Source organism: Aptenodytes patagonicus, chromosome 2, assembly GCF_965638725.1.
Source record: "Aptenodytes patagonicus chromosome 2, bAptPat1.pri.cur, whole genome shotgun sequence".
NCBI classification, from domain to species: Eukaryota; Metazoa; Chordata; class Aves; order Sphenisciformes; family Spheniscidae; genus Aptenodytes; species Aptenodytes patagonicus.
Genome location: NC_134950.1, coordinates 26,854,220 through 26,879,785, shown reverse-complemented (window position 1 = coordinate 26,879,785; position 25,566 = coordinate 26,854,220). Strand labels below are relative to the sequence as shown.

Here is a 25,566-nt window from a genome sequence, read left to right as displayed (position 1 = left end):
CAACTACCTCCTCCTTCTATCTGCACTGGAAATAACTCCCATAAGTTTCATTTGAGGCTTCCAGGTTTGTGTACTGGAAGAGAGGGCAAACGATGAACCTCTGGCCACTCTGACCATAGAATTCATGATTTTATAGACCTCTATTGTATTTTTTTCCCTACTCTCTTCCAAGCTAAAAAGCAGTAGCTTATTTTGCTGCTTCCATACACTTCCTTATATCAGGCTACTCCATAACTCTGATTATCCCTGTCACCCTATCTGAACCTGTTTCCAGTTCTACTGCATCTTTTTGGAGATGGAGAGATTGGAGTTGAAGTTTTGAACAAATCATGGATTTATACAGGGGCACAATGATGTTCTCTGATGTATTCTCTGGTCCTTTCTAGTAATTCCCAATATTTGATCTGCTTTTCTGAACACTACTGATAATTTGATCTCACATTTTCATGAAACTGCTTACAGGTCTTACTCCTAACTTGTAATGGCCAGCTCAGCACCCATGATTTCAAATGTGAATTTGGGAGTCTGGGGTTCATTTGAATCTGCCATTTTATTGTTCAACCAACTTAGTCTTGCAAGGATGTTCTGCAATTCTTCACACTTGGTTCCTGCTCAAATAACTTTGTATAATGAGTAAACTTTGCCTCCTCATTGCACTCCCATATTTATTGACCTACACAGGTCCTAGCAAAAACCCCTTTGGAAAACCACACATGAACTCACTTCAGTGCAAGAGCTGACCATTTACTCCAACTCCTGAATTTTAAATTATTATTTATCCTTTCAAAACTTGTCCCTTTCACATCGTGGCAACCCAAGTTTCTCTAGTGAGACATTTCGTCAAATGTCTTTTAGGGATTCAGACAGGCTCTATCGTCCAAGCACTTATCCATGTGCTTATCGATCCCCTTCAAAGAACGCCAGTTGGTTTGTGAGGCATGACTTCCCTTTGCACATGAAATGTCAGAAATAGACAGTTTGCAAACTGCTCTATTTCTTTAGCAGAAGTGATTTGTATTCATTTAAGCACACAGTACATTTTATTCTTACATGTTTCTTCTCTTGTAAGTACTAGCGAAATTTTGGCTTGCAACATACTAGATGGAATCTCTTGAAAAAAAATTATTAGTGACTTAGGTGTTCAAATAAATACATGCCAAAATGCATGTAATTTCTCAACAACTTATTTTTTTTTCTACATGGAATACTGGATATGCAATAGTAGGAATGAAAAGGGATTCAATATTTCTTTATACTTCCCAGAGTACTTAGAGTCCCATATCATTATAAGAATAGCTTTATTAACTTACCATTGACTTTTGAGATTTCCCAATTATTTCTTGTATTCATATCACCCGCGAGAGAAAAAGTAAATGTTGAATACCCCTGTTCATCAGCATCAGTAGCTTGAAGGAAAGCTCTCTCTCCTCCACTGAGCGGGTGGCAGAAGAAAGGAGGATAATCCATAGCTAACAGTGGAGGGTTGTCATTCACATCTTTTAAGTGTAGTATCAAGGTTGTTTTGGATTTCTGAGCTGCATTATCTGTAGAGTTTAACAGAACGCGAAGTTACACGCACATCTTGGACTTACATGCTGAGTTGTTACTTTTGCAGCTATTTTATAGGTACATCATCAGGCAGGCAGTGGGAGGTGGTATTCTGTCTGCAGGTTGCAGAGGCAAGGTCTCAGGAGGTCCTGAGGGACTCGTGGTAGCTGCCATCATTTTTAAAAAGTATGGTTTATTTACCCCCAACTCTTGCTGACTACAGAACACTAGAAAGTGAAAGGAGGCAGATAGACCATTGTATCTAGTAAGTGGTCACATCCATCATATCTGGTAAGCAGACACATCCAAGGTGACCAGTGCTCTTTGGAGCACTCTTTTAAGCATGAAACTCCTTAAGTTTCCCATCTCTTTTCTAAATATAGGAAATGCAAGTCAATATTCTGCCTTGGGGCCAAGACTAGGGGCTCAAGAAGAGCTTTCAGAGACCTGTCATTTCTCCACCCTGTTCCTGCAGGAACAGCCCCACTCCATCTCGGTGCTCGAGGAAGCTCTCCTTTTTCCTGACATACAGGAACTGCATCTTTATCCATATCCCCCAAAACAGTGGCCAGCATTATTGTTTATCTGTGTTTAATAAAGGAAATCTAGATTTATACCTCATTCAGTCAGATATAGTCCAGAGTTTTTAACCCCTATTCAATGTAAATCACATAATGAAATCTCCCCAGATGGACTATCTGGAAGATTCTAATGGCTGGAACTAGGAGCTATAATATATTTCAGACTAACTAGTGTATTAGTTTTATTCATAATAAAATGAAATTCTGTACAAGGTTGCAAGTTACTCTTCACGTATGTTTTCAGGAAGCCTAAACATACCTACAAGAAAGACTAAAATCTTTATAGCTATAGAGGAAAATAGTGGCAGAAAATGTTGATGCTGAAAACACTGAAGAAATTCTAACTTTCTCTATATGCCATGTGGCTCAAGCAAATATAATGGCACATGATAGCTAACTTCATGAAAGTTATTTTAATCCTCATTATCTACAACATCAAGGTTTCTTTTAAGAAAGTTAAATTCTTAAGAAATATATACTTCTAAGGACACATCACATGTTCCTGTACTTTTAATGGATTTAGACATGGGAAGTCTGATAATTCCTCATAAAGCAGTAAGGGCAGGGGATTCCTCTGTGTGTATATGTAGTTGTTTCATCGCTTACTTAGCTCTGATGCAACAACATCAACCATGTACATTTCTTGCTGTTCTCGATCCAAAGTGGAAGCAGTATATATCTGCCCAGTGGCTGAATCAATCCTCAGCCATTTCCTCATGTCACCTTCTAAGGAGTATCTTTGGAAAGAAAGAAGAAAAAGTCACATATACTATTCCAAATCAGGAAAAATTACTGACAAAACAAATGCTTCTTTATTGATTTTAGGCAAGTGGCTTGATTACAGTTGCACTCAAAGAGAGGGTTCCTGGAAGAGTACCAGTACTACAGCCAACGAGAAGAGACAGACAGAGGAAGGGAGGCCAAAATCATTGAGAATAAAGAGTGAGAGCAGAACGGTGGGAATGCCACTGCTCCTCCAGCCTGTGTACTGCAACTCCACCTTCCTCCTAACTGGGAAACCTGGGGTGTTCCTGAGCTTTTGGTCCAGAAGTGCGCTCTGTCCCAACCCCATGTCCCTCACTCCCCATCACATCTCCCATGCCTTGGTTTTGATGGGGGCACGAGCCAAAGTCTAGGGCACAGAGGGAACAGTGCAGCCAGGCACCCTTTTTTGGACCAGCAAGAAGCCAGGACCCCGAGGTAGACCTCAGTGGTCATCTGCTGCCAGTCTGGAGCAGCCTGTAATTACCATTGGGGCAGCCTCAGAACAGAGGGTGCTTTAAATATCACCACATAATTGCCTTTATATTATTGTTCAAAAAAACCCAAGGTCTCTGCGTATTTACTTATACAAATTTAACCATGAACATATGACCCAGTTAAAGCACAGGCATTTGCTTGAGTAGATGTGACCTGACATTCTCATTCAACGTACCCCTTGCATTAAAAACAGCATGCTGACATTCTTATACATCTTTTACTTTTTATACTTTTTATTTTATGTCCTTTAACCTATTTTTTAGCAGAACTGTAGTTTATGTAAATATGAATTCCTGTCATCTGTCTCTGTCATCATCCCCCAGAGCTTCTGGACTATGTGGCTCACTTTCAAACCAGTTTGACAGAAGGCCAAACATGCTAAGTTCCCAAAAGTTAGGGGAAAGTAGAAAGCCAGATGAGAAACCTCTGGGAATAAAAATCCATGGGAGGCCTAACAGTCATATTCTGCAACTCCATTAACTATTTGGTGTTTTGCTGAATTTTATTTAAATTTCAAGGATTGTTTGTTTTGGGTTGATCTGTTCAGCATCCCAGCTGGGAATCGTGCAGCAAGAGCCACAAATAGTTCTTCTATCCGACTCTACCGTGTAAGGTACATTTACACCATGCAACACAGCACTGTGCATAGATCTGTGAGCTGGCAGAGCCTCAAGGTGACTTGACCATACAACATGGTGTTGGGCCACCAAATGAGCCAGTTTGAGGTTTTGCAACCCACTCACAAACATAGGGGTTGTCTTGCACAGAGCTTTGCATCTGCAGTGGAAGTAGGTATATCGTCTTTGGCAGTTGGAAAATAAAATGAATTAATTGTCAATTATAGACTTGAGAGCTTCACTACAGGTTGTGTGTTTTGGTGGAGAAAAAGTCCTGTGCAGTTTCCTGTGTGAGATGAAAAGTAGCTACTGTCCTACTGGTTCCCAGGGGTGCACAGTATGTGCTTCATTCATTTGTTAAAGGCATTATGGATATGGAAACCCTGTTATTCTCAGACCAGCTCTGCCTTTTTCCTGGAGACATATATTGGCCTTCTTCCCTTTCAGTTTGCTAGTTCAAGGGCCCCACTGGCTGATGCTTGTCACAGCACAGAGAGAAAGCTGGTTAGAAAACCACTGCCCAGCAGTCTGCTGCAGGGGGGTCACTGGCCACCACCCCACCACACCTCCACTTTCTATTAGGAGATGAGACTTTTGCAAAAAAGTCTTTTCCTGCATGCCGAATATTGGGCATGTTTTCCTTGTACCTCTTTTAGAACAATTTTCTAAATCCTAAATTCAATAAATAAATCATGGTCACTCTCTTTTACCGTACAGTATCCCCCTCAGGATCATAGGCCTCCACTGTCATGACCAGGGTATCGACAGGAATGTCTTCAGACACTTCTCCTTTGTAAACTGTCTGGTGGAAAACAGGTGGCTCATCCACATTTGTTACGAAAACTTTAAACAAGGTAAGGGAACTTGAGTTGTATTGCACGCCTGGCACCAACGGTTCGGGGTTTGTGGCATTGATCACCAGGTTGTACACTGGAGCTGCTTCAAAATCAAGAGCCTGGATAAATCAGAAAAAAAAGGTACTTTAAGCAACGGCCCCGCTGCCACAGGAAGCTCCCATGGGAAACCACAAAGTCCCCCTCTTCTGAAGGAGGAGATTGCATCCCAGATACAGATGAAATAAGGGAGAGCTGTCAGGAGCAAAATGACACTGGGAACAGTCAATTTAAATGAAACCATATGCCCGTTTGGAGGCCGCCTCAGCAACTGCATTTCCTAATAATGTTGCCACCTGCCTGACTAAGTTTAATAACTATATCCTGTTTACAGCAATAGTATTTATAGCTCTGTACAAGAAGGGCTTGGGTGACCTCCGGGTGAGAAAAGTCATGCGAGGGTTGTTACACCGTGGAGTTTCTCACAATTGCTTCCTTGGGAAAAAATGACACTGAGGTTGAGCCTGAAGATGGTCCACCAAACGCTGCATCTGCCTGCCCTTGGTCTGGCCTGCGGCAGGTGAACTGGATGCAAACAACATGTCACCCCTTGGAAAATGAGTGATAGGTTTTCTGGACCCATAGTTCAAGTGCCTTCAGGAAGGCTAATTTCAAAGGGAGAGCACTTTTGCTATTGAAATTCATGGATGCAGCAGAAAGTGTTCCTTATATTCCTGTCTCCAGCATTCAACATATGGGATGTATCACCCATCGCAGCACGCACTGACCTTGGCTTTGTCATGGTTAATGTTTGCCTCAGCAGGAACACACTGCCTCTCCAACCCGACATTGAGACATGCTGGTCTCACTTGCACCTCCCATTGCAAAAGCCACCAACAGTCCAGAGCACTAGCAAGGAGATCAGTCTGCCCTGTGACAGCCCACCACCACGACCACAGCCCATGGAAACATTTAGCTGGCTTTCTCTTTTCCAGAAACACTGCTGCAAAATCACTCAAATGATGGCATTTTTTTTCCTTTATGGTGCCTAAAGACCTACTTCATCGGCCAGAGCCTGCTCTGCTGGAGAAGGGGCCAGCAGCAGAGCCAGCGGAGGGAGCTGCCGGTGGCAGTGGGCGGGTAGAGGACAGCAAAGGCGGGAGGATAGGTGTGCCTGAGCACTGCACAGGCACAATGCCTGAGCCCAAGAGTAGGGCCTCCTGCAGTCTGCACCATGCTTGAGGTGTCCTCACCCCACCACCAGCCAACCCCTCCCTCTGCAAATCATCACCAGGGTGGTTACTGTTTATGCAAATATATATGTAAATATATATATATAAATGGAGAAGAATAAACCCATCTATTCACCTTGTTAATCTTGACAAACCCTCGGTTTGTTTCAGGATCTGCCTCTATGATGAACGTGTTGTTTGGATCTCCTTCCTTCACTTGGTAAATGATGTAGGAGCTCCCTGTGGCAGGCTCGTCTCCATCGGTAGCTTGAATTTCTAGTATCACTGTTCCTACCGGTAGACTTTCTGCAACAGTCACATTGTGATACTGAGGAGAGAGAGATTGTTGAAACATGACACACTGAGCACCATCTGTGGATAACTTGAGCACTACAACAAGCTCACGACCCACGAGCATGGATGTATTTCAACCCACAGCAGCCATGTGAGGGAGGGAAGTGGTGGGTGCATTTCACAGCAGAGACATAACCAGGTTAGAGAGACGTACAAAAGCATTAGTAAAGTGCTTTGCAGCAGTAGAGGTGAGCTACCTCGCTGCTCAGGGGAACCCAGAAATGAAAGATGGGCACTAGACCTTCTGCAAAGTTGCTATATCCCCCTTTTTAGCCATACATTTATCAAAGGTGATGGGATCACTGTCAGTGGGTGAGCCACTAGTATAGCAGCAGTCCCAGACCCTCTGGAGGAGCCTTTACCTCCTCTGTTGAAACTAGTCCACGTACATGCAATTCTCACAGCAGTAGGGACAGCACCTTGGTCTCCTCTGTACCCAGTGAGCATCCTAGCCACCAACTGTTAAGTATTTAATTGCTCCATTCACCATATGCCATTGCCACATTAGCAGCCCAGCTCCATTTACTCTGTTTGATGTGTGCCCTGACCCAGCAGTCTCATCCTGAGACCAGGTCCTGGACTGAGACCTTGAGGTGAGAAAGTCAACAGCCTGCTATATAGGCACGCAGTCTGCATGTGTCTAACCTCCCGTTATCATCAACAGAGAGCTGGGCAATGCAAGTCAGCAAAGCCCAAAAACCAACACAGCTTCCCCGGGAGGACATCTACACCTGATGAGCTAGACAGCTTTCCTGAGGCCACCACCTACATTGCCTACAAGTATGGTGGGAGCTTAGACACCTAAAGGTAGACGCTCCAGCCACTGCAGTGTCTGAAGAGAGGTTTGGGCCAGCAGGCAGAAGTCACGGAAGGCCTCTTTGCCGGATACCAGCACCTCCACCAGAGGAAGAGGCAAGAGCCTGACACCCATTCCTGAATGAAGGGCCAGCAGCTACGCATTTGGGCATGGATCACTGGACCACTGTTTCTGGTTAAAGAAAATACAGCCTTTGATTTCCATTCACTTTCTGGCTTTTCTGGATACATTAACACTGTGTTTGGAAGGGAGCTTGGGAGATTTTAGCTTTTTTTCCATTTAGCTATTTTGATTAATTTTAAAGCCTTTTCTTCCTCCTTTCCCTCCAGAACTTACATTTCTGGAATAAACTGCTTTAGTAGAATCATTTCTTTCTGTACACATAGTTTTCCACTGAGCAAATTACCTTACATTTCAGAAATAACTATGAGTCAGTCCCACTGTCTACTGTCTATACAGACCTTATATGCTGCCTTTGCAGCAATACCTTGCCTTTATTTTCACTAGTGGATTGCTCTGTTACTTGTTCTGTAAATGGTTGGTTTCCCATTGACATTCTATAGACATTGAATGTATGCTCAAACATTTGTCAAAAGTTATTGGGACATCAAAAATGGTGTTAAAAATACTCACATCTGATTTTTCAAAGATGGGAATCTGATCATTGATGTCGATGACATGTATTTGCACGTCACAGATTGTTTGGAATACTGCATGGAAAGAGGACAAACAATATCACAGCAACCCTTCTGCTGAAAATAACTTTCCTCCAAAAGGGTTCACTGTGAGCAAAAGTGAGCGCTGCCAAATCATCCAATCCAAGCAAAGCCCTACTGTTGTAAGAAGCACTTGATCTCCAGTGTCTCGTAGTCAGTGAGAACCTCACTCTCTATCTTACTATTCACCTTCCCAATTTCTTCAGCCTGTTTCATTTTGTGCCTGTCACTTTTTTTAACCATATCCCTTTGCCAGGATGATAGCTATGAATTGTGTTAGCTTTCTCAATATCACTTTTGCATGTCAAAAAGTAAGCCCCAAGTTGTTATGCTACCTTGTCCTCTTCGTGGGCCATCAGGCAGCACCCTCATTTTCGTTACAGCCAGACTTAAACTTCAGTTCTATGTAAATCTAAGCGCTACCTGAGCAGGGGCACCCATAGCAACGGGGGACTGTGATTTTAAAAGTATACTCTGTCTGGTCGTGTGCTGTTCATATGTAGCTGGATTTTAGTGTTTTACGGATGTGCTTTATGAGCTGAAAGTTAAGGAATATTCTAAACAAAACTGTTTGGATGGAATTCAAATAAGCATCCAAAACAAATCACCAGCTTCTCCCCCTGCAAGGTTTTCATCTCATCTAAGTGATGTTATTTCATTTACAGACATGTGACACTGCTGTCTTTACATGCCAGTTCCTCCATCCACAAGTTTTGCCTGGCTATAAGGACTGCAACACAAAGCTTTAAGCTTTAGTATGGAGTTTGATTTCCTTTCCATTCAGTGAACCACAAAGGACTCCTGGGAACTTATATAATGGACAAGATTATTTTTGAAGATTAATTTCAGCTCTTAATCTTTTAAAATAAATTATCTGGACTCTCTGAGCAGCTGTGTTTAATTTCTTGATTTTTTTCAGTGAGTCCTTTTGAAAGATTTTTGGGGAAAACTACAATCATGATCTCTTCATTTTTTTCCCCTGTGGAAGAAAATCTTTTACTGGAGTACTTGTTAAAAAGCTTCCCAGTTTATCCATGCCCTGCCCTAGAGCTGGTTTCCTTCCATACGTGCATTATGAATCATGATTAACCTCTCTGCATCTCGAGAACAAGGCAGTACAATGCCAGAGCCAGCCAGCTCCCAGCGTTGCTGTTGCTTCCAGTGAATCCTCTAGGTCTCCGCTCATCCCTTGGACACTGAGCGCTGGGGATGCCAGCGTGAACAAAATTATTCCAATGTATAACAGCAGGCTTTACATACCTGCATCTGTCACCAGCACCTTCAAGGAATAGTTGGATGCAATGCGCTTGTTTAACGAATGGCTAATTAACTGCAAAATCCCAGTGTCTTGCTGAATAAAGAACAGATTACTTGCAGGAACAGCAGGAACCTGACTTTTTATTTTGAACTGCAGACGAGAGTTAAGGGTGCCCTCCTTATCCATGTCCGTAGCAAACACGGTGCCAATATTACTTCCTGTGGCAGAGGAGAGACCAGAGTCAGTCAGATAATGCAGTGGTCCTATTCCTCCACAGAGGTACACACTGACAACAGTGATACCAATGCAAAGAGTAGAAGGGCAATAAAGATACAACTGTGTGGAAAACACTGCAATGGACACAAATGTTTGACTTCTGGGAGTTTTTCCTTTAGCATCCCAACCAGCTGTTTTGGGCTTGGGGCCGTCCAAAAGGACTGGGCTATATGTTTTGATCAGAAGTGACTGTAACAACAGACACTTCAGCCTTGAAACCAAATAACTGATGTGAAGACTTAGGGACAGACTTCGGTAATGGTCCATTGAGGTCAAAGGCATTATGCTGGAGGAGAATCTCGATGAGGGAAAATGGGCTCATGCCACTTTTAGAGCAGTATTTCTTGTATTAGTAATAAAAGGGGTGTTTTTCTTTTTACATTCTAAGCAGTTGTCCAAAACTGTCGTTGTGGGAAAATGCAATTTTATATTTTAAATGGAACAGCATTTTTTAAGTACGGGTCTTGGGTCTGTCCTTCTCAGGTTACTGAAATCCTTTCCACATGAATTATTGAAGTGAAAACAACAGAGCTATTTGCACAGGAAAACATTTCTCTAGGAGAGCTACGTTTTGCTCTTTGGGATCAGAATTTCTAGTTTTATTTGTACCCAGCTGGAAACAATAACATGACCAGAATGATGTGTATAAATGAGTAGAAGCTGTTTTCTTACCTCCACCTTCATTTTCTTGAACTTCAATTACAGTGAGGGCCTGCTGGCACACAGGGGGATTGTCATTAATGTCTTCCACAGTAACATGAATGTGCAGAGGCTTGTCCACCAGTTCTCCCTTATTATCTTTTGTGACCACAAAGAAAGTATACTGCAATAAGAATACTGAGATTAGTTGTGCTGAATGTCCACTGTGACAATATTTTGCATTTAAATGTGTAACTATGGGACCATTCCATGCAAATGAAATATCCTCTCATATGTTTGTTCAGTATTTTCACTCTGATTCAGAATTCTTCCATCACAGCTTAGTGCCTGAGGTCTGAGTTTTCAAAAGAATTTAAAAGTCCTGAATACTTCATTGCACTGTGAACTTGCTCTCGCAAAAATTCAAGAAAAGCAGGAATATCTCATTTTTGTCACTTTGCAAATTCATCTGTCACATACAGAGATAGGATTCCTCCAGCATATCTGATCCCTGGCCTATTCTGTGCCCAAATTTCCTCCAAGAACAAAAGGGGACAGAGGGGTTTCCTGTCTAAAAGACCCCCAGATGGGGAACTTCAGGGTAACTTTACAGTTGCAACTGCAAGTTAAACTCTGCTTCTGCTGTGGAGGGATCCCTGAGGCCCCTGGGGGGGGGATCTGAAACATTCAGATCTCCTGCCCTCCACAAATGCCACTGCCTACCTCCTGCTCATGCACCTACAATCCTGCCATGGTTGGCCAGTGTTGTACATTATATATATGCTGTGGGCAGTGATTGCTACTGCCAGACCCATGGAGAAGTGTTGTAGGGTACCAAACTGAAGGCAGTTTAACAGTGTAGTAGGTGAATGTGCTTTCATATCTATCAAGTCATTCCCAAACAGAAATGACAAGAAATAAAGCTTTTATTTCTTTTTTTCCCCTCTGTCCTTTCTACTGAGCTTTCTCGTATTTACTCCCACACCAATAATCAGCTTCCTGCTATGGTCTCTCCCATCAGTGAGGTTTTATGTGTTTACTTACGCTATCCTTTTCTTCCCTGTCCAATGGTTCAGTCACATAAATAACCCCATTCTGATCGATGGAAAATGGGAGCACGGGCAGCTTTTCTTTTTCAAAAAGGTCATAAATTACATCTGGCTCATTTGAGTGCACCTAAAAAGACAAAAATAAGTCAGGATAGGAAGTCAGAAGTGTAGACTGAGATTTAACAGGGATCGTTTCTGGACCACAAACAGAAAAGATTGCATTCCTGTTAGCTTCATAAATGAGAAAATTAACAGTTTGGCAGGCTCTTGGGACGAGCTGCAGAAAACCAGGCTGATAATCCACCTCTGCTCCCTGAATTGTTGTGGTGAAACCATTTTACCTCAGTTTCTCCAGATGTCCAGATGGGCTACGACACTTATCTTTTTATGGAAGGGTTTTGGGATGTGAAACTAAACGGTGATACATGAGAAGAAAGCATTATATGCATTTGAATGTCTTGACACTAATTTATTCCATCTCCCTATGCTGTCTATTCCTGCCTGTTGTTTTGGTTTATCTAATTCAGAGATGTGGAGCACCAAAAAATATATCCAGTACCTATCTGCACATACATGTGTGCATGCTCTTTACATGCATCAAAGTCTGTGATGAAGGATCTTTAGTGGGGTGCTTCAGATTTAAAATGAAATGCAGTAAACAGACTGCCAAATTAATGGAGTCAATATTACTGTTTATGTTTTATACTATATAGCAGCAACTGCATTTCATTTTCCCCTAGGCAGAATCAACATGTCATTGGCCGCCATGTGAAATTTATATACAAGTGACCCCAGGATGGGAGCACCTTTGCATGTTAGTTTTTCTTCCACCTGTTTTCACCCTGGACTTCCTCGGGCTGTCACTGAGGCCAGTGACAATAACACCAAGTCAGTTACTCTTGCAAACAGCATCCGAGGAATCCTGCCATGTCCAAGGGATGACGGCACTGGGGGTGTCAGTGCCAAGGCATTTTTCAAAGTCAAACATTCCTGAAAGGCTGCTGGCCTGTTAGTTAATATTTACTGATGTATACATCACCATCAGTCTGCAGTTATCGGCAAAATATTTTGCATTTGCACTGTGTAAAGAGGAATACCATGGGAATGCAGGATGCTGAAGGAGGGGAGGGCATTTCAGTCCTTCCTAGGTACTTTTGATATAGCAGGTGTGCTGCATCACACAAAACTGGTCATGGCAGATGTCTCTGAGTGCGGGGGACTGCCCACAGCAGTGTTGCAGTGGAGCTGGTCCCCTTCCAGGCTCTTCTGCGGATGGAAGAAGCTAACTTCAGAATAACCTTCAACGGGTTAGCTCTTGATTTGCCCAAAGCCTGGAGGGCCTGTGGTGTTAGAGCGGGGCTGGAAGTGGTCAAAGAAACTGTCCTGGTTTCGGCAGGGATAGAGTTAATTTCCTTCCTAGTAGCTGGTACAGTGCTGTGTTTTGGATTTAGGGTGAGAACAATGTTGATAACACACCGATGTTTTAGTTGTTGCTAGGTAGTGCTTACACTAGTCAAGGACTTTTTAGTTTCCCATGCTCTGCCGGCTGAGAAGGCTGGAGGTGCACAAGAAGCTGGGAGAGGCACAGCCAGGACAGCTGACCCAAACTGGCCAAAGGGACATTCCATACCATGTGACATCATGCTCAGTACATAAACTGGGGAAAGCTGGCCGGGGGGGGCCGCTGCTCGGGGACTGGCTGGGCATCGGTCGGTGGGTGGTGAGCAATTGCACTGTGCATCACTTGCTTTGTGTATTATTATTATTATCATATTATTATTATTATAATTTTATTTCAATTATTAAACTGTTTTTATCTCAACCCATGAGTTTTCTCACTTCTACTCTTCCAATTCTCTCCCCCATCCCACTGGGGGTGGGGGGGAGTGAGCGAGCGGCTGTGTGGTGCTCAGTTGCCGACTGAGGTTAAACCATGACAGAAACCCATTGGGAGAGAAGAGCGGCACCTCCGCAGAGGCACCCAATTGCCACATATCTGTCTGGGAGCTCCCTTGGGGTGTCTCAAGAGCTTTATCTTTCGTATTGTGCCAAATAGCCTTGTAAAGCACCCTTTTTCTTCCAGTCATTATGCTGTAACAAAATTCTCCAAATGTTTCCTCTATCCATGGGATATTCTCACACACAGGCGGTGCTAACAGCCTCTCCAAACTGAAGGGCAAAGTCCAGTCACTCTAATGTTTATATTGCCTGTATCTCAGTCACCTTCAAACCATTAACTTTCATACTAACGATAAGTTAATGAGACCTGCACTAAAGATCATTTCCAAAGGATACCATATAAAAAATAACCGGAAGGTGCCAAAGTCCTTCTGAAGAGCCTGGTGTTGAATGCAGTGGGGACACCTTCACAATTAGCTGGGAGAAAACGCCTCTGTGGCACCAAGGAGAGGTGCAGGGAGCACGGCCAAGGGCCCTACCTGGCTGATGTTGACAGGGTAGATCTGGGTTGAGTTTTCTTGGATGTGGATGGTGGGGGGAGCTTTCCACAGGCTCTCCTTCACAGTGATGATCACATCAGCACTGCTGGTGAAAGCATTCGTTGTCATCCCTGCCATGTCCTTCACAGTGACGACGAGCGTGAAGGTGTCCTGCTTTTGAGGATCCAAATAATAAGAGCCTAGAAACAGAGCAAAGAGCCAAGTGAAATGCAGCAGAGGCTGTGGAGATGGTTCATCTGCCCATTGCCTCCTACATGCACCATCCTGCTTCATCTGCTCCAGGCTCACTCCTTAGATGGGCCTCTGTGCCAAATCTCAGCAAGCCGTTTCCTCTGGCTTCTCTGAATATGCAGCACAGCATCATGTGGACGTAATCGTATGAGACCTCTGTACTGTGGTCTCATGTTGTGCAGATGCATCACTGAACAGCCCTCACTCCAGTTGGGCACTTGTTCAGCCCAGCAGAAGAGACAGGGTTTTTAAATCACTGCAGTTTAGTTGGGATCACATGGCTGGCTGAGTTTTCTCCGCATTTTTCATGTTACTGATTTTGATTTTCTAGATTTCAAGGAAGAGAATTAATCCCAAGATATGACTCAGTGTAGTCCTGAGGGCCAAAGAATCTACCTCTCTTCTCAATGTATTTTTAGATCCCAATCTCCATTTCTGCTACCTTCCTTTGAATTTGGTGGGACACAAACAAAGTTCCCCAAAACCAGGGCCTCAGTGGAGTGTGTCCCACTGACTATGATTATTCAGAATTTAACATCAGAGCTGTGTTATTGTTTTGTTCTAGGTACACCCAAGAACTCATGCTTGCTTTTTGACAAACAAGGATCTTTTTACATACCCATCTTACTCGGTGAGATTGCTCCAGTTACATTATCGATCTGGAAAAGCATTTCTGTATAAGGGTTGGGAAAATGATGGAGAATGCTGTAAGTCAACTGTCCATGGGGAGTTGTAGGATCATCACGGTCAGTGGCATGGACGTACATAAAGGGCTTGCCTGTTCAGATTAGAGAAGAAACAGTGGTAAGAGGAGACTGAAACCTCAACACATAGTCCATTTGAGCAGAACTCTCAAGCCAGGAAGGCAGCTTATGGGGAGCTGCCGTTGTTTCATAATGCATCTCTCATGGTAAGCCATGCTTGTGTGTGGAGATTACATTGCCTGTGTACCATTCCACAGGTCCTGCCTCCACAGCTCTGCTTAGTAGGATCACAATAGGTATGCAGACCAGTTGATGAAGAAGGTGACAGAGCTAACTCAGAGAGCTATCTACCACCCAAGAGTGCCTGCACCCGGAATGTAGCTCACTGGTATCTCTCTTTAAGGCCACTTTGCAGTCCTTATACAAATCAGTTCAACCCAAAGCAGCTTGAGAAAAAAGCCCTACAGCTGTGACACAGTTATAATTAAAGGAACAATCATACAATGAAAAAAATATGGAAATGCGCAGTAACATAAGTGAATTTTTGCCTTTTAATCACCAGTGCAACATTCAAAATCTTTTTGAATTGGATGCAGTTGAAGAATACAGTAAAATATTGCAGAATAGTTTTCTGACCCCATGGCATTTTATATGCATATTCTTTAGCAAAAGTTTCTTCTTGAGTCCATAGTCACAGTGATAACAACTGGCTGAGTCCTTTGTTTCATTTCCAAGATGTGGGTCTTGAGCTGCTCTTTGATACTTTCCTGATTTCTGGACTGGATCACTGCAATCCATTAGCTAAGACTCTCTCCTAAATACTAAGGTTCAGCCCACGTCCTGAGAAGCATCACTCACAGTAAACAAATACCCCATATCTACACTGGCATTTTATTTCACTGATGTGCAAAGACTTACATATTCTTAGCATTGTCTTTCTGTATAGTCTTTGGCAACCTTTAAACTTTAAAATCTTTCTAGCACAGGGGTTTTTTTCAGTGCGATGGTGAGGGCAGCAATATTTGCCTGTTAAATGATACTTGCAAAGCAACAAGTACTATGAAATATTTCTGATTACACTCATCCTTTTACACCACATAGTGGTCACGTTTTTGCCCTTTCATTATATTATACATGTTTGTACCCTTATTTTGTACAATCCTGAGGGAAGGAAAACTGATCTTTTTTCAGCTTGTTGAAGTATAGCACCCACTTTATCTTCCTGTTTAACTAATATACCTAGCTTCTTATTAACTATCATATTTCATTATTATAATGATTACCTGGACGGGAGTTCTGCCTCACTACTCCAGTGTACTTTATCTGGTCAAATTCTGGCGGGTTGTCATTGATATCCTCCACGTGTATTGTAACAGTGTATGGACCTTTCACTATGTTTCCCTTTTCATCCAGACTTTCCACCTTGATTTGGAAAAAGAGGGAACAGCAAAGAAATATTTTCATGTGGATAAATTAAAAGACATAAATGAACATCAGGATGTCAAATGCCAAGTCATTCTTCCTGTGATGCAAATCTGGTGAGAGCCATAACTGTGTGACTCCATCTACAAGGACAGATTTACCATGGTAGCTCACTGACAATAGTTCACTACAGTATGTAGTGCCAACAAAACAAAATAACCTACTCCTGCTTCTGATGACACTTTTCAGAGGGCAATTTCTCACTTCCAGTCTCAGCAGACTGCTTGTATTCTTGCACAGCTTAGACCTCATGCTTTTCTTTAAATAGAAATAGATACTTTCTAAAGAACAAGGAGAAAACCCAACAGGATATAGCGGACTCAAGTGCGCTATTGTAAATATCAACCAGAAAAATAGGCTGATATAAGGATTTGTAAAGAAAACTTAATTCTTAGTTCTGATTGCATTTTTGTTCCAAACAATTTGACTTCTTATTTTTCAGCCTTCTTTGACTTTAAAACACCGAGTATATATTATGTCTGTCCAACTTCATTTTGTTTGCACATAATAGATCAAATCATCATTATTTATGCCTAACCAAGTATCCTTTTTCAGTTCTGTCATCACTTCTTCTTGTCTGTAAAGGATTCCCATGTTTAGAGTTAATAACTTCTGGGGCTAGAAAATTGTCCTCTCTAATACCAATTCAAGGGTGCTTCAGAGCTGAGAACATGAAACCATTAAATCTGAAGTGCTAGACTTTAGAAAGATAGCTAAGGCTAGCTAAAATATCATCATGTATTTTGTTCAGATATTGATCCTCTCACGATCATCTCCTTCTCAGTTGCTAGTGCCTCAGAAAAAGACAATACCATTTTTGACACAGAATAAGAGCACAAGGCTATACTGAGACCAAAAGATCGCCTACCCGCTGTCCCACTCCCAACAGTGTTTACGATGAGATCCTTATGAAAAGAGTATAATAGCAGGACAAGCACACAATGCTCTTTCCTCTAATAGCCTCCAACATCTGCCAAACAGCCTTCTGCTGTCATTTAACAGAGGTTAGATCTGTGCTTCTGTGTCTAAATGTCATTTACTCACACCATTTGTCACTAAATAGATTATAATCTTCCTAAGTAGATTACAATAGTTTATTTTCCCATTCCAGCCATGGAATTCACCCTATAAGTCTTCAGGGATAACAAGCAAATCTCATTCATGGGGCCAGATTTCACTTCCAGTCAAGTGTCCTCCTCATATTAGAAGAATTACAGGATTAGTGTTGGCATCAGGGTAATTTTTGTTCTCTCAATATAACCTTCCTGTGCTAAGGAGCATTTTCCTCTGCAAAGTCTTTCAGAATTATAAAACCATGCATCTTTCAGCAAAAGTCAATATTAAAAATGAAAAGCTGTCTGTAAACATAGACAAAAGAAAGAATTTGAAATTTCCACAGTTTTCCATTAATTTCAGGTTTACCAAAAAAGGGTGAATATGAATAACCCTCCCTTCCTATTTTTCACTGAGTTTTTACCTGCAGCCTGTGCACTGCTTTGGTCTCCCAGTCCAGAGACCCATTGAGATACAGGATGCCTGTCTTTGGCACAATGTCAATTATTCCATCTTTTTCACCAGTCACTCTGAAACTCACAGCAGGTGGCTCGGATGTGAACTAGAATGGGGAAAAATCAAAGGGAAAATCATTCTTTTTTCAGCATTTTCACCATAATCAAAATAATTTCATGCTTTTGTGTCTTTTAAAACCTATTGCCAACAGTGTGCTTGGCTGGGGGAATGATATTCCAAGAGTCTGCTCAAACAAATCTGCTCTTTTCTGATCCTCAACAGAGGAGTTTTCACATTATTTCCTGAATGCTGCAGGAAATCCCAACTGAGGTTTCTTTCCAAAGCAAACGTCTGCTTAGGACAGTGCTTTATCTGAGCACAGGAATGGAAAAAAATGACACACATCCTCCATTTGCCTGGGAGCTGGATCTGTCCTTCTGTGGTTATGGCTTTGGGAAGAAAACCTCAGAGCTGAAGGAAAATGATGACACAAGTTACATGGAAACCCATTCTCTAGGAATGCTGATATTATTAATCCCTGTCTTAGGATATCCTCTTAAAATGTGTTTGAGAGAAAGGGTTGTCTCCTGCTTTTTGCATGTAGACTCTTGAATTCCCAGACAGAGGAAGTCAAAGCTAATTTCAGATCCTCTTGGGGGACCGTTCTTCCCACCAGCACAGATGACAACACTGCCTGTGAGGTCAGTGTGTTCAAACTATGGGGTTTTTGACCAGGGTGGATATCAAGAGACACTTGATTACCTGGTAAATGAAGCGCACTCCCCCTCCTTCTGGAACAGAGAAATTCATGTCCTTCAGAGGCCCAGTTACATGCAGGTCCCCCAAATTCTGGCACATAGCCTATGAGAGAGAGAGAAAGGGATGGAGGATATCAGCTGAGGGATGTCTGCTGTCACCACGCAAGAACAGCAGCTCTCCATCACTGAGCCTCTTGCAAGTTATTTTGCTGTAGTATAATGGAGAAGACTCTTGCTGGTTTGCATTGAACATCTCTGGGTTCTTCAGTGCACATCCATTTTTAAAATCAGGGTTATTTATTAGTTCATTTGAAAACAAACATTTGGGCCTTGCCCTTTTCTAACCACTACGTAATTAAATGAGATTTGATCTACCTTCAAGAGCAAACAGAAGCACTGAAGAGCTGAGGGTAGACTGAGAGCAAGAGGAAATTCATAAAAGCATTTCTGGATCACACCTGTGCCCACAGCAGGAGCAGCCACATCCCATCCAGGAGCTGCACAGTCCTGTGACTACAAGTGTGTCAGGAGACGCAACGCCACACCTGGGGATGTGGAGGAATTGGGGCTGCACGCCTTGTAGTTTCCCCAGTAAATCCAAACCTTTTTTGTAAGGAAAAAGGTGCACATCCCCAGGTCCCCTACCAGCCTCAGCATCCTGGCAATCTGGGAAAGCCACTTGGGCCCTGTGCCTTCACATCAGTTGCATGTGAGTGCAAACCACAACCAAAGCAAACACGTCCTGCTGATCTTTGGCTTCTACCTCATGGCAAAAATGTCATGCAAATCTGTCTCAGCCTCTGTCACCAAGGTCTTGCCAATGCTGAGGAGCTGCCTGTCAGAAGTAGGGCTCCATCATTTGGCTGCACAGGTAAAACTCCCTTTCTTCTGGTGTAAAAATGACTTTATTCTGCTTTATAGATCTGGAGTGCCATTGTCACCCCATGGAGTCAGGCTCTGGCAGTGCATGTTCTCTGCTGCATGACTTTTCCCCTGGATTTGGTCCTATTGCTGCTGGGACAGCTATTCAGCCTCTCACAGAAAAGTACAGCTTACATATTGCCAAGGGAAAACTTAATTCTGGCTATGACAAAAGCATTGCTAAGTTCAGCGCAATTTACCCTAAAGCACTGCTCCGTGTGTGTATGTGTCACAAGTGGTGTTTGAATAACGCCAGATTCTGCTTAATAATAGCCAGAGATACTGCCCTCCTACAAGGGCAGTACAAGTCTACAAGGGTTTGTGACTTTTTTTGCAAACAGGAAAACTAGAATATTGTGAGAACTGGGGAAGGAGGGGGCGGGATGCTAGTGAACACTAGTGACAGTAGAAAAATAAAAGAAGCCATGTAATAGGTACACATACCAGGAAAGAATACTTTACAGCTACCCTTTACTATTTTTGCTAAATGCTGACTGCTGGCCTCTGCCAGGGACAAAATAGCAGGACCCTGGATCTGACCTGCTACAGCTGTTCCCGTGTCACACTGGTGGGCACAACCTGGCTCCTGGAGGTTTTCCCCAGGGCTATTTTGTGGAGGGGTGTTGCTTGGTCATGTTCCTCGCTGTGGAGGAACAAAGGCTGATGCTATAAAACCCAACAGGTTCAAAGTGCAGGCTGTGAAGCATAAGAGATATCTCTTCCTGTTGATTAAAATTACTTTATGTGGACCATAAGTATATCCAAACATATGTCTATAGCATGAATCACTACTCAAGGGCCTGAAGGGGAAATAGGGCTTTCTCCTTGGCCCATATCTGGCTGGCATCCCTTTTGAAGGCGGCTGTAACGGCTGTGGAGTGGCTTCACGGGGGTCGGCACTGCCACGGGCAGCAACTCTTGAAATGGGAAGGAAAAAGGAGGTACTCGCTACTGCACATCAACCACACCCCCAGGGTCTCCATATTCTGAGGAATTTTTTTTGTAGACTTGAATTTGACTCATTTTTTATCTTTTCTGTTAATTTCAATTGTAAAGTAGAAGCCACCACTATAGCCTTTGCAGACATCAGTAAATCTATTGCGTTTAATAGATGAGGTCCATAAATAGCATAATTAATACATTTCAGTACCAGAAAATCCTCTGAAAAGGGATTCACATAGATGGAATAATGAGGATAAATAATTAATATGCACGGTTTAATCTATGTGACATTATATGTCTTAGAATACATTTAATATGTCAGCACATGTATGGATTATAATACACATGAACACATGATACAGACGTCTTCACTGTTTGGTGGTTTGTTGCAGTGTTTTTAAATCTTTTCTAGCGTGAAATCCACTTACTGGAAAAAGTAATATCTAAGTAGGAACTACAAGAGGCAAAATAGGTAAATTGGTTTCTTCTAGGTTTTTTTAAGATTTTTTTTCCTAATGATCAACACGTCTTCTTAACTTTTGGCCATGGGGTCACACACGTGTTGGGGCTGCACTCCCACACTCAGAGTTACAGCCGCCCTGCCGGCACACGCTGCCAGCCTGACCTGCAGACTGGGATGCCCCGCGGGTTAGAGCTCAGAGGCTCGCAGGCAACCTTTGCCATTTGCTCCCAGATAAACAAAGGGAAAGCTGTAACTCACCGAGTGAATGACGAGCAGAAATTGAAGTCCACACAGCTTAAACATACTGGAATATGCTTTGCTTCAGCTCCTGCAAGGAAGAGGTGATAGTCACTTTAACCCCATAGAGTTGGCCCAATCTATTTGCGAATAAAGGCTACAGCTAAGCTTTCCCGAAGCTGCAGAAAGAAAGCAGATGAGGAGTGAGCTCTGAAGGACCAGGCGCAGCTCTGCCCATGGGAGGCAAGACCGCTGGCATCACCGGGCTGGCCAGGAAGGTCGTGCCCATCAGGTCTGTCCCCAGTGGTGCCGGAGGTGCCACATGCTATGAGAGCCTCAAACAGCTGTCAGAAGTTGAAACTGGCACAAAACTTCAATCCATGCACCCTCACTGTTGCAATGATTCTATGTCATGCAAGCCCCATTTTAATTTCTGCTTTACTGAGGGCAACATCATGTTCACAGGAAACACTATAACCACAAGAAGATGAAGGTCTTGCAGGGACCATCCTGAGGCCTCTGTCTTCTGGTTACAAAAAAACAACTGTTCAGTGCAGCTTGCAGAGGCAGAGGAAGCGGGAGGTGTCTGCACCCCTTAAAACAACATGGCTACTGGAAACAAAATTTCCAAGTCCAAGGAGTACTGCCTGCCTCAAATTTCAAAAAAACCCTGAGCACACGCTGCAGTGACTTGTGTTACATCTTCCTGGAAACTAGATGGGTTCCTCAGAAATGAAATCTTGCTTTCTCACTACTTCCAGATTTTAACAAAAAGGGTGAGGCCGGTTCTGGAGAGAGGTGAAGCTGGTGTACAGTGCTGCCATCTTCAGTGATGCTCCATGTTACTTGGCTCACACCTACAGGAATCCTTCAGCCACCACAACTCTGTCCCATGGAGACTCCCAAGGAGAAGACGACAGTGTGGAGGCACAGCTCCCTCCAGATGTTTTCCTGCTTGGGCTTCCCATCATACCTTTTTTTCCCCTCCTCCTTTTCTTTCCTCAATGGCTGATCAAAAAGGGGACCTGTAAATATAGAAACTGCTGCCCGCACTGCTATTGTCTCCAGCACTCATTTTAGGACGTGCCACAGGACTTTATCTTGCAAATCCCATTCTTAGCAGAGTCAGAATGTGTGTGCAATTACGCCCTTTGAAATTACTGGGCTCTTTCCTTGGGCGGGAGCTATCTGCGTGCGTACTGGAAGAAAATAAAATTACACTCCTTTGAAACCAGAAGTGATCAGGAAAATAATTAAATTTGTCAGGGAACAAGGGCTGAAGGTGAAACCCCTGTAGCTGCCTGCAGCCAGAGGAGCAGGGGCCTGGCACAGGCAAGACAGAGGGGTAGAGAAGACACTTTGAACCTCCTGAAAAGACACTTTGAACCAAGACCGTTGCTGATATTTCAGTTAGTCAATGGAAATTCATTCAGTTCCTCCATCCGTCCGACAGCCTCTCCACTCCCCTCCTCCCAGTCTCTTCTGAATATATTGGCCAGTTTCAGCTGCACTTAATAGCAGGGTGGGAACTTCAAAAAACTAATTCCTTATTAATTTGGGGTGGCAGCTGGGACAGAGGACCTAAAGGCATGCCCTCCCCCGAGGGTTAGGCTGCAGTGTATGCCCAGCGGCTGCCTGTGTGGTTTCATCTGCCCTTCTGGGGGAGGCACGGCTGTACGTGCCCCTCGGCCAGCTGGCGGTGGAGGAACACCAGGGAGCTAAAAGTCCTGGGGGGAGGCAGGCAAGAGGTGAGGAAAAAGGGTATGGGGTGGTCTGGGGATTCCACAGTCTGGATTCAGGGAAAAGAGAGAGACCAAGACCTACTATGGTGAGGAGAAAATTTAAGCAAAGGACAAGTCCAGCCTTAGTGTAGGGGACAGAAAATGCTGGAAAACGCACTCCTTCATGTGGCTGTCCGACTGCGCTGTGTCTCGGCCAGGTGTCTCTGTCCAGATCCAACTACAAAACACAGTGGTGGAAATACAGCCATTTCATAGGTTACGGGTTTGCATGATAAGTGCCTTTGCTGTTCCCTTCTCTTTGACTATAAATATCATTCCCTAATGTCATGCCATTTGCGGTGCCTGTTGCAAGGCCAGGATGAGTGGCTTGATCAGCCCTCGAGCATTTATTTTTGCCTGGAAGCTGCTACCAAGTCTCATGAAGCATCGCACTGCCAAGGACCAAAGCCCCAAAATACATACTACTGTCACTCAGAATAGAGTTTCAGTATATATAAACTCATACAAAAGTTTTCAATAATAGACAGTTTCAGGATTAGAATAAGATCAGCTTAACTAAAAGCAGCCTGAGATCTGGCTGAGGACTGGAGCCATATTTTCCCCTTCATTTCTTAGTTTCATCTCAGTGTTATATCCCTAATAATCCTTTATGGTTCCCCTGCCTGAACAGAAATCTCTAGGATAACCAACATACACATATCCCAGCGACTTTCAATAATAAACATTCAGAGAACAAAGAATATTCCCGGAGGTTAAAGATCAGTAACAATCACAAGTATTTGGTTCCCTGAAAAAAAAAATGTTGATTTTCTTTAAATGATTAATTTCAGATGTTCGAATTCAGTAAAGAGAAAACAGAGGAAATTGATCCAAATCAAATACAAACCAGACTAAGCCTTAGCACAGCAGTCATCCATTTTACGAGGACAGCTGAGTTCCTCACGCTGCCAGAAAAGCCTTCAGCAAACCCCTTGCTTCAGCTTTTAAAATCTTTCCATGAAGTGACAATTAGACCATCCCTTACCTGCAACATGAAAAGCTTATTCTGCTCTAAAAATGCTTCTTTCTTTCAGCTGTGGGAATCACCTTTGCGCAGGTTAGTAGTGTCTGTCTCTGCTTCTCCACACAGTTTATAGTTCCTCAGACTCGCCCTAGAGTTTCAGCAGCTCAAACATTAACAGCGTGGAGAATTATTGATTCTTAATGACTAGGTGTGGTATGAAACGGCAGCCATGTAAGGAAGCAATGTAGCTCTGAGATAATTTACAGCCTTCTATATTTTTATGTCCTTTGGGGTTTTCTTTCTGAATTCAGTTTTTTCGGTGGGGCTGCGAGAAATGAACACACAGGGCACGGGTTGCAGCCGCAGCAGGAAAGTTGTCCTTTCTGTAGGAGAGGAGGTGGAAAGCAGAAGGCATGGGCCTCGGGTGGAGAGAATATTTGCTACTTGCCTAGTCAAAGGGATAATTCCCATTCAGAAGACAAGGTGACTTGTTTTCGCAGCAGATCTGTGCATGGGAAGGACCCAGCCTCGTTATGGGAATAATTCATCAGTCATCAACTCAGAAAGTTCGAATTCTGTCTGAGCTCTGCAACAAATTTACTTCGGGTAACTTTGAGCGAATCACTCTATCTGCCCGTTTCCAGATACTCATCTCATAATGGATGTAATCATTTCTTTCCCTCATGTGTCATCTTTCATGTCTGTTTGGGTTTTCAGCCCTTCAAGGGAACCAGTCCCTGCTAGCCTCTGCATTATAGCTCCTGTAGTAAGGGGAACTGAAATCAACTGGACTGTAAAGAACTATGGTAAAATAAATAATAAACAAAATATATTTGGAAAAAACAGAAGTTTTTAAAAAATCATAATCCTTAAAATGTTATGCTTTCTGCTAACTCACTTTTTAATATCATGCTTACTTCAGAAGTTTTGAACAGGCTTATTTTATTCTCTCATGAAATGTTACTTTTCATCCAGGTTCTAACTTCTGCTTTCAATTTCCTCAGTATGTTAGATTGCTTTTGAACATTGTTAAATTATTTGTGCAGCGCATTAAGTACTTTGCATCCAAAGAAAGAAGTGTTTAGAATCGATTACAGCTGGAAGGCGTACAATTCTGGGAAAGGTGAGCTTTCTGTTTGTGCTTCAGATCACAGTTTTCCCTCGAAATCAGCATTTGCTTCTCCAAGAAAAAAGCTCTAGACTGTGCTTTCAGCATGCTTTCAAACACAATTGTTCTCCATTTGCTCATGCACTCAGAATGATTCAGACTTTCTCAAAGCTGCCTGCTAGCAGAGAGTTATGTTTAGAGCACAGCTCAAAACCAACAGTTTCCATTAAAGCATTAGAACTCATTGTTAATGATTTCAAAGTAAATATAATGAGGGGGAGGGAATTGAACTTTCTTGGAAATATGTTGACTTTAAGTGACTTACATGCAGATTAATTGTGTACTAGTTGGACATGAATGAGAAGTACTTTCAGCATGAAGTATAAATTTCAAAAAAGCCAGAACTCATACCACAATAACAAATTCACATAAACAAATTCCTAATGTCATTTTTAGCCCACCTGTAGATGACAAGTGCAGAATAACTCAAGTCATGATGTCAGAAGTCAGAGCCTCATAAACAAGTTAGGCGTTGGTCTTTCAAATGCTAGAGTCTCTGCTTGCAAATCCAATTATTAGGAAGTGCAGTGGGGTACGTGAAATACAAATTTAAGGTACCTAGTATGCTTAATTGAATGCCTATATTTTTTAAAGTCACTGGAAGAGGTGAACCTATTCATCCTTAGTGTCTTTCTCTGGCTGAAATAATTTCCCCGCTGCAGAGCAACTGCTTACAAGTTGTAACCACACAGGAAAAAAAAAGTCTCCCATGTCAAATACATTACAAAGTCCAGAAGCACTTAAGGCTTTACAACAGTCATAACATG

At 42.9% G+C, this 25,566-nt stretch overlaps 1 protein-coding gene across 1 annotated transcript in view; it reads right to left on the bottom strand.

The window, feature by feature from the left end:
* Positions 1 to 23,718, bottom strand: part of CDH17 (cadherin 17) — a 29,518-nt gene extending 5,800 nt beyond the window's left edge. Inside the window, exons 1-15 of the mRNA XM_076332168.1 lie at positions 23,653 to 23,718; positions 20,908 to 20,977; positions 18,328 to 18,426; positions 17,534 to 17,671; positions 15,858 to 15,996; positions 14,490 to 14,648; positions 13,619 to 13,818; positions 11,176 to 11,307; positions 10,165 to 10,315; positions 9,219 to 9,434; positions 7,876 to 7,952; positions 6,208 to 6,399; positions 4,717 to 4,961; positions 2,736 to 2,866; positions 1,311 to 1,544 (exon numbers count right to left, since the gene is read on the bottom strand). Of these exons, the coding sequence (XP_076188283.1) occupies positions 1,311 to 1,544; positions 2,736 to 2,866; positions 4,717 to 4,961; positions 6,208 to 6,399; positions 7,876 to 7,952; positions 9,219 to 9,434; positions 10,165 to 10,315; positions 11,176 to 11,307; positions 13,619 to 13,818; positions 14,490 to 14,648; positions 15,858 to 15,996; positions 17,534 to 17,671; positions 18,328 to 18,426; positions 20,908 to 20,952 (2,158 nt within the window). The 5' untranslated portion in view covers positions 20,953 to 20,977; positions 23,653 to 23,718. The remainder of the gene's footprint in view (positions 1 to 1,310; positions 1,545 to 2,735; positions 2,867 to 4,716; positions 4,962 to 6,207; positions 6,400 to 7,875; positions 7,953 to 9,218; positions 9,435 to 10,164; positions 10,316 to 11,175; positions 11,308 to 13,618; positions 13,819 to 14,489; positions 14,649 to 15,857; positions 15,997 to 17,533; positions 17,672 to 18,327; positions 18,427 to 20,907; positions 20,978 to 23,652) is intronic.
* Positions 23,719 to 25,566: the final 1,848 nt, after the last annotated feature.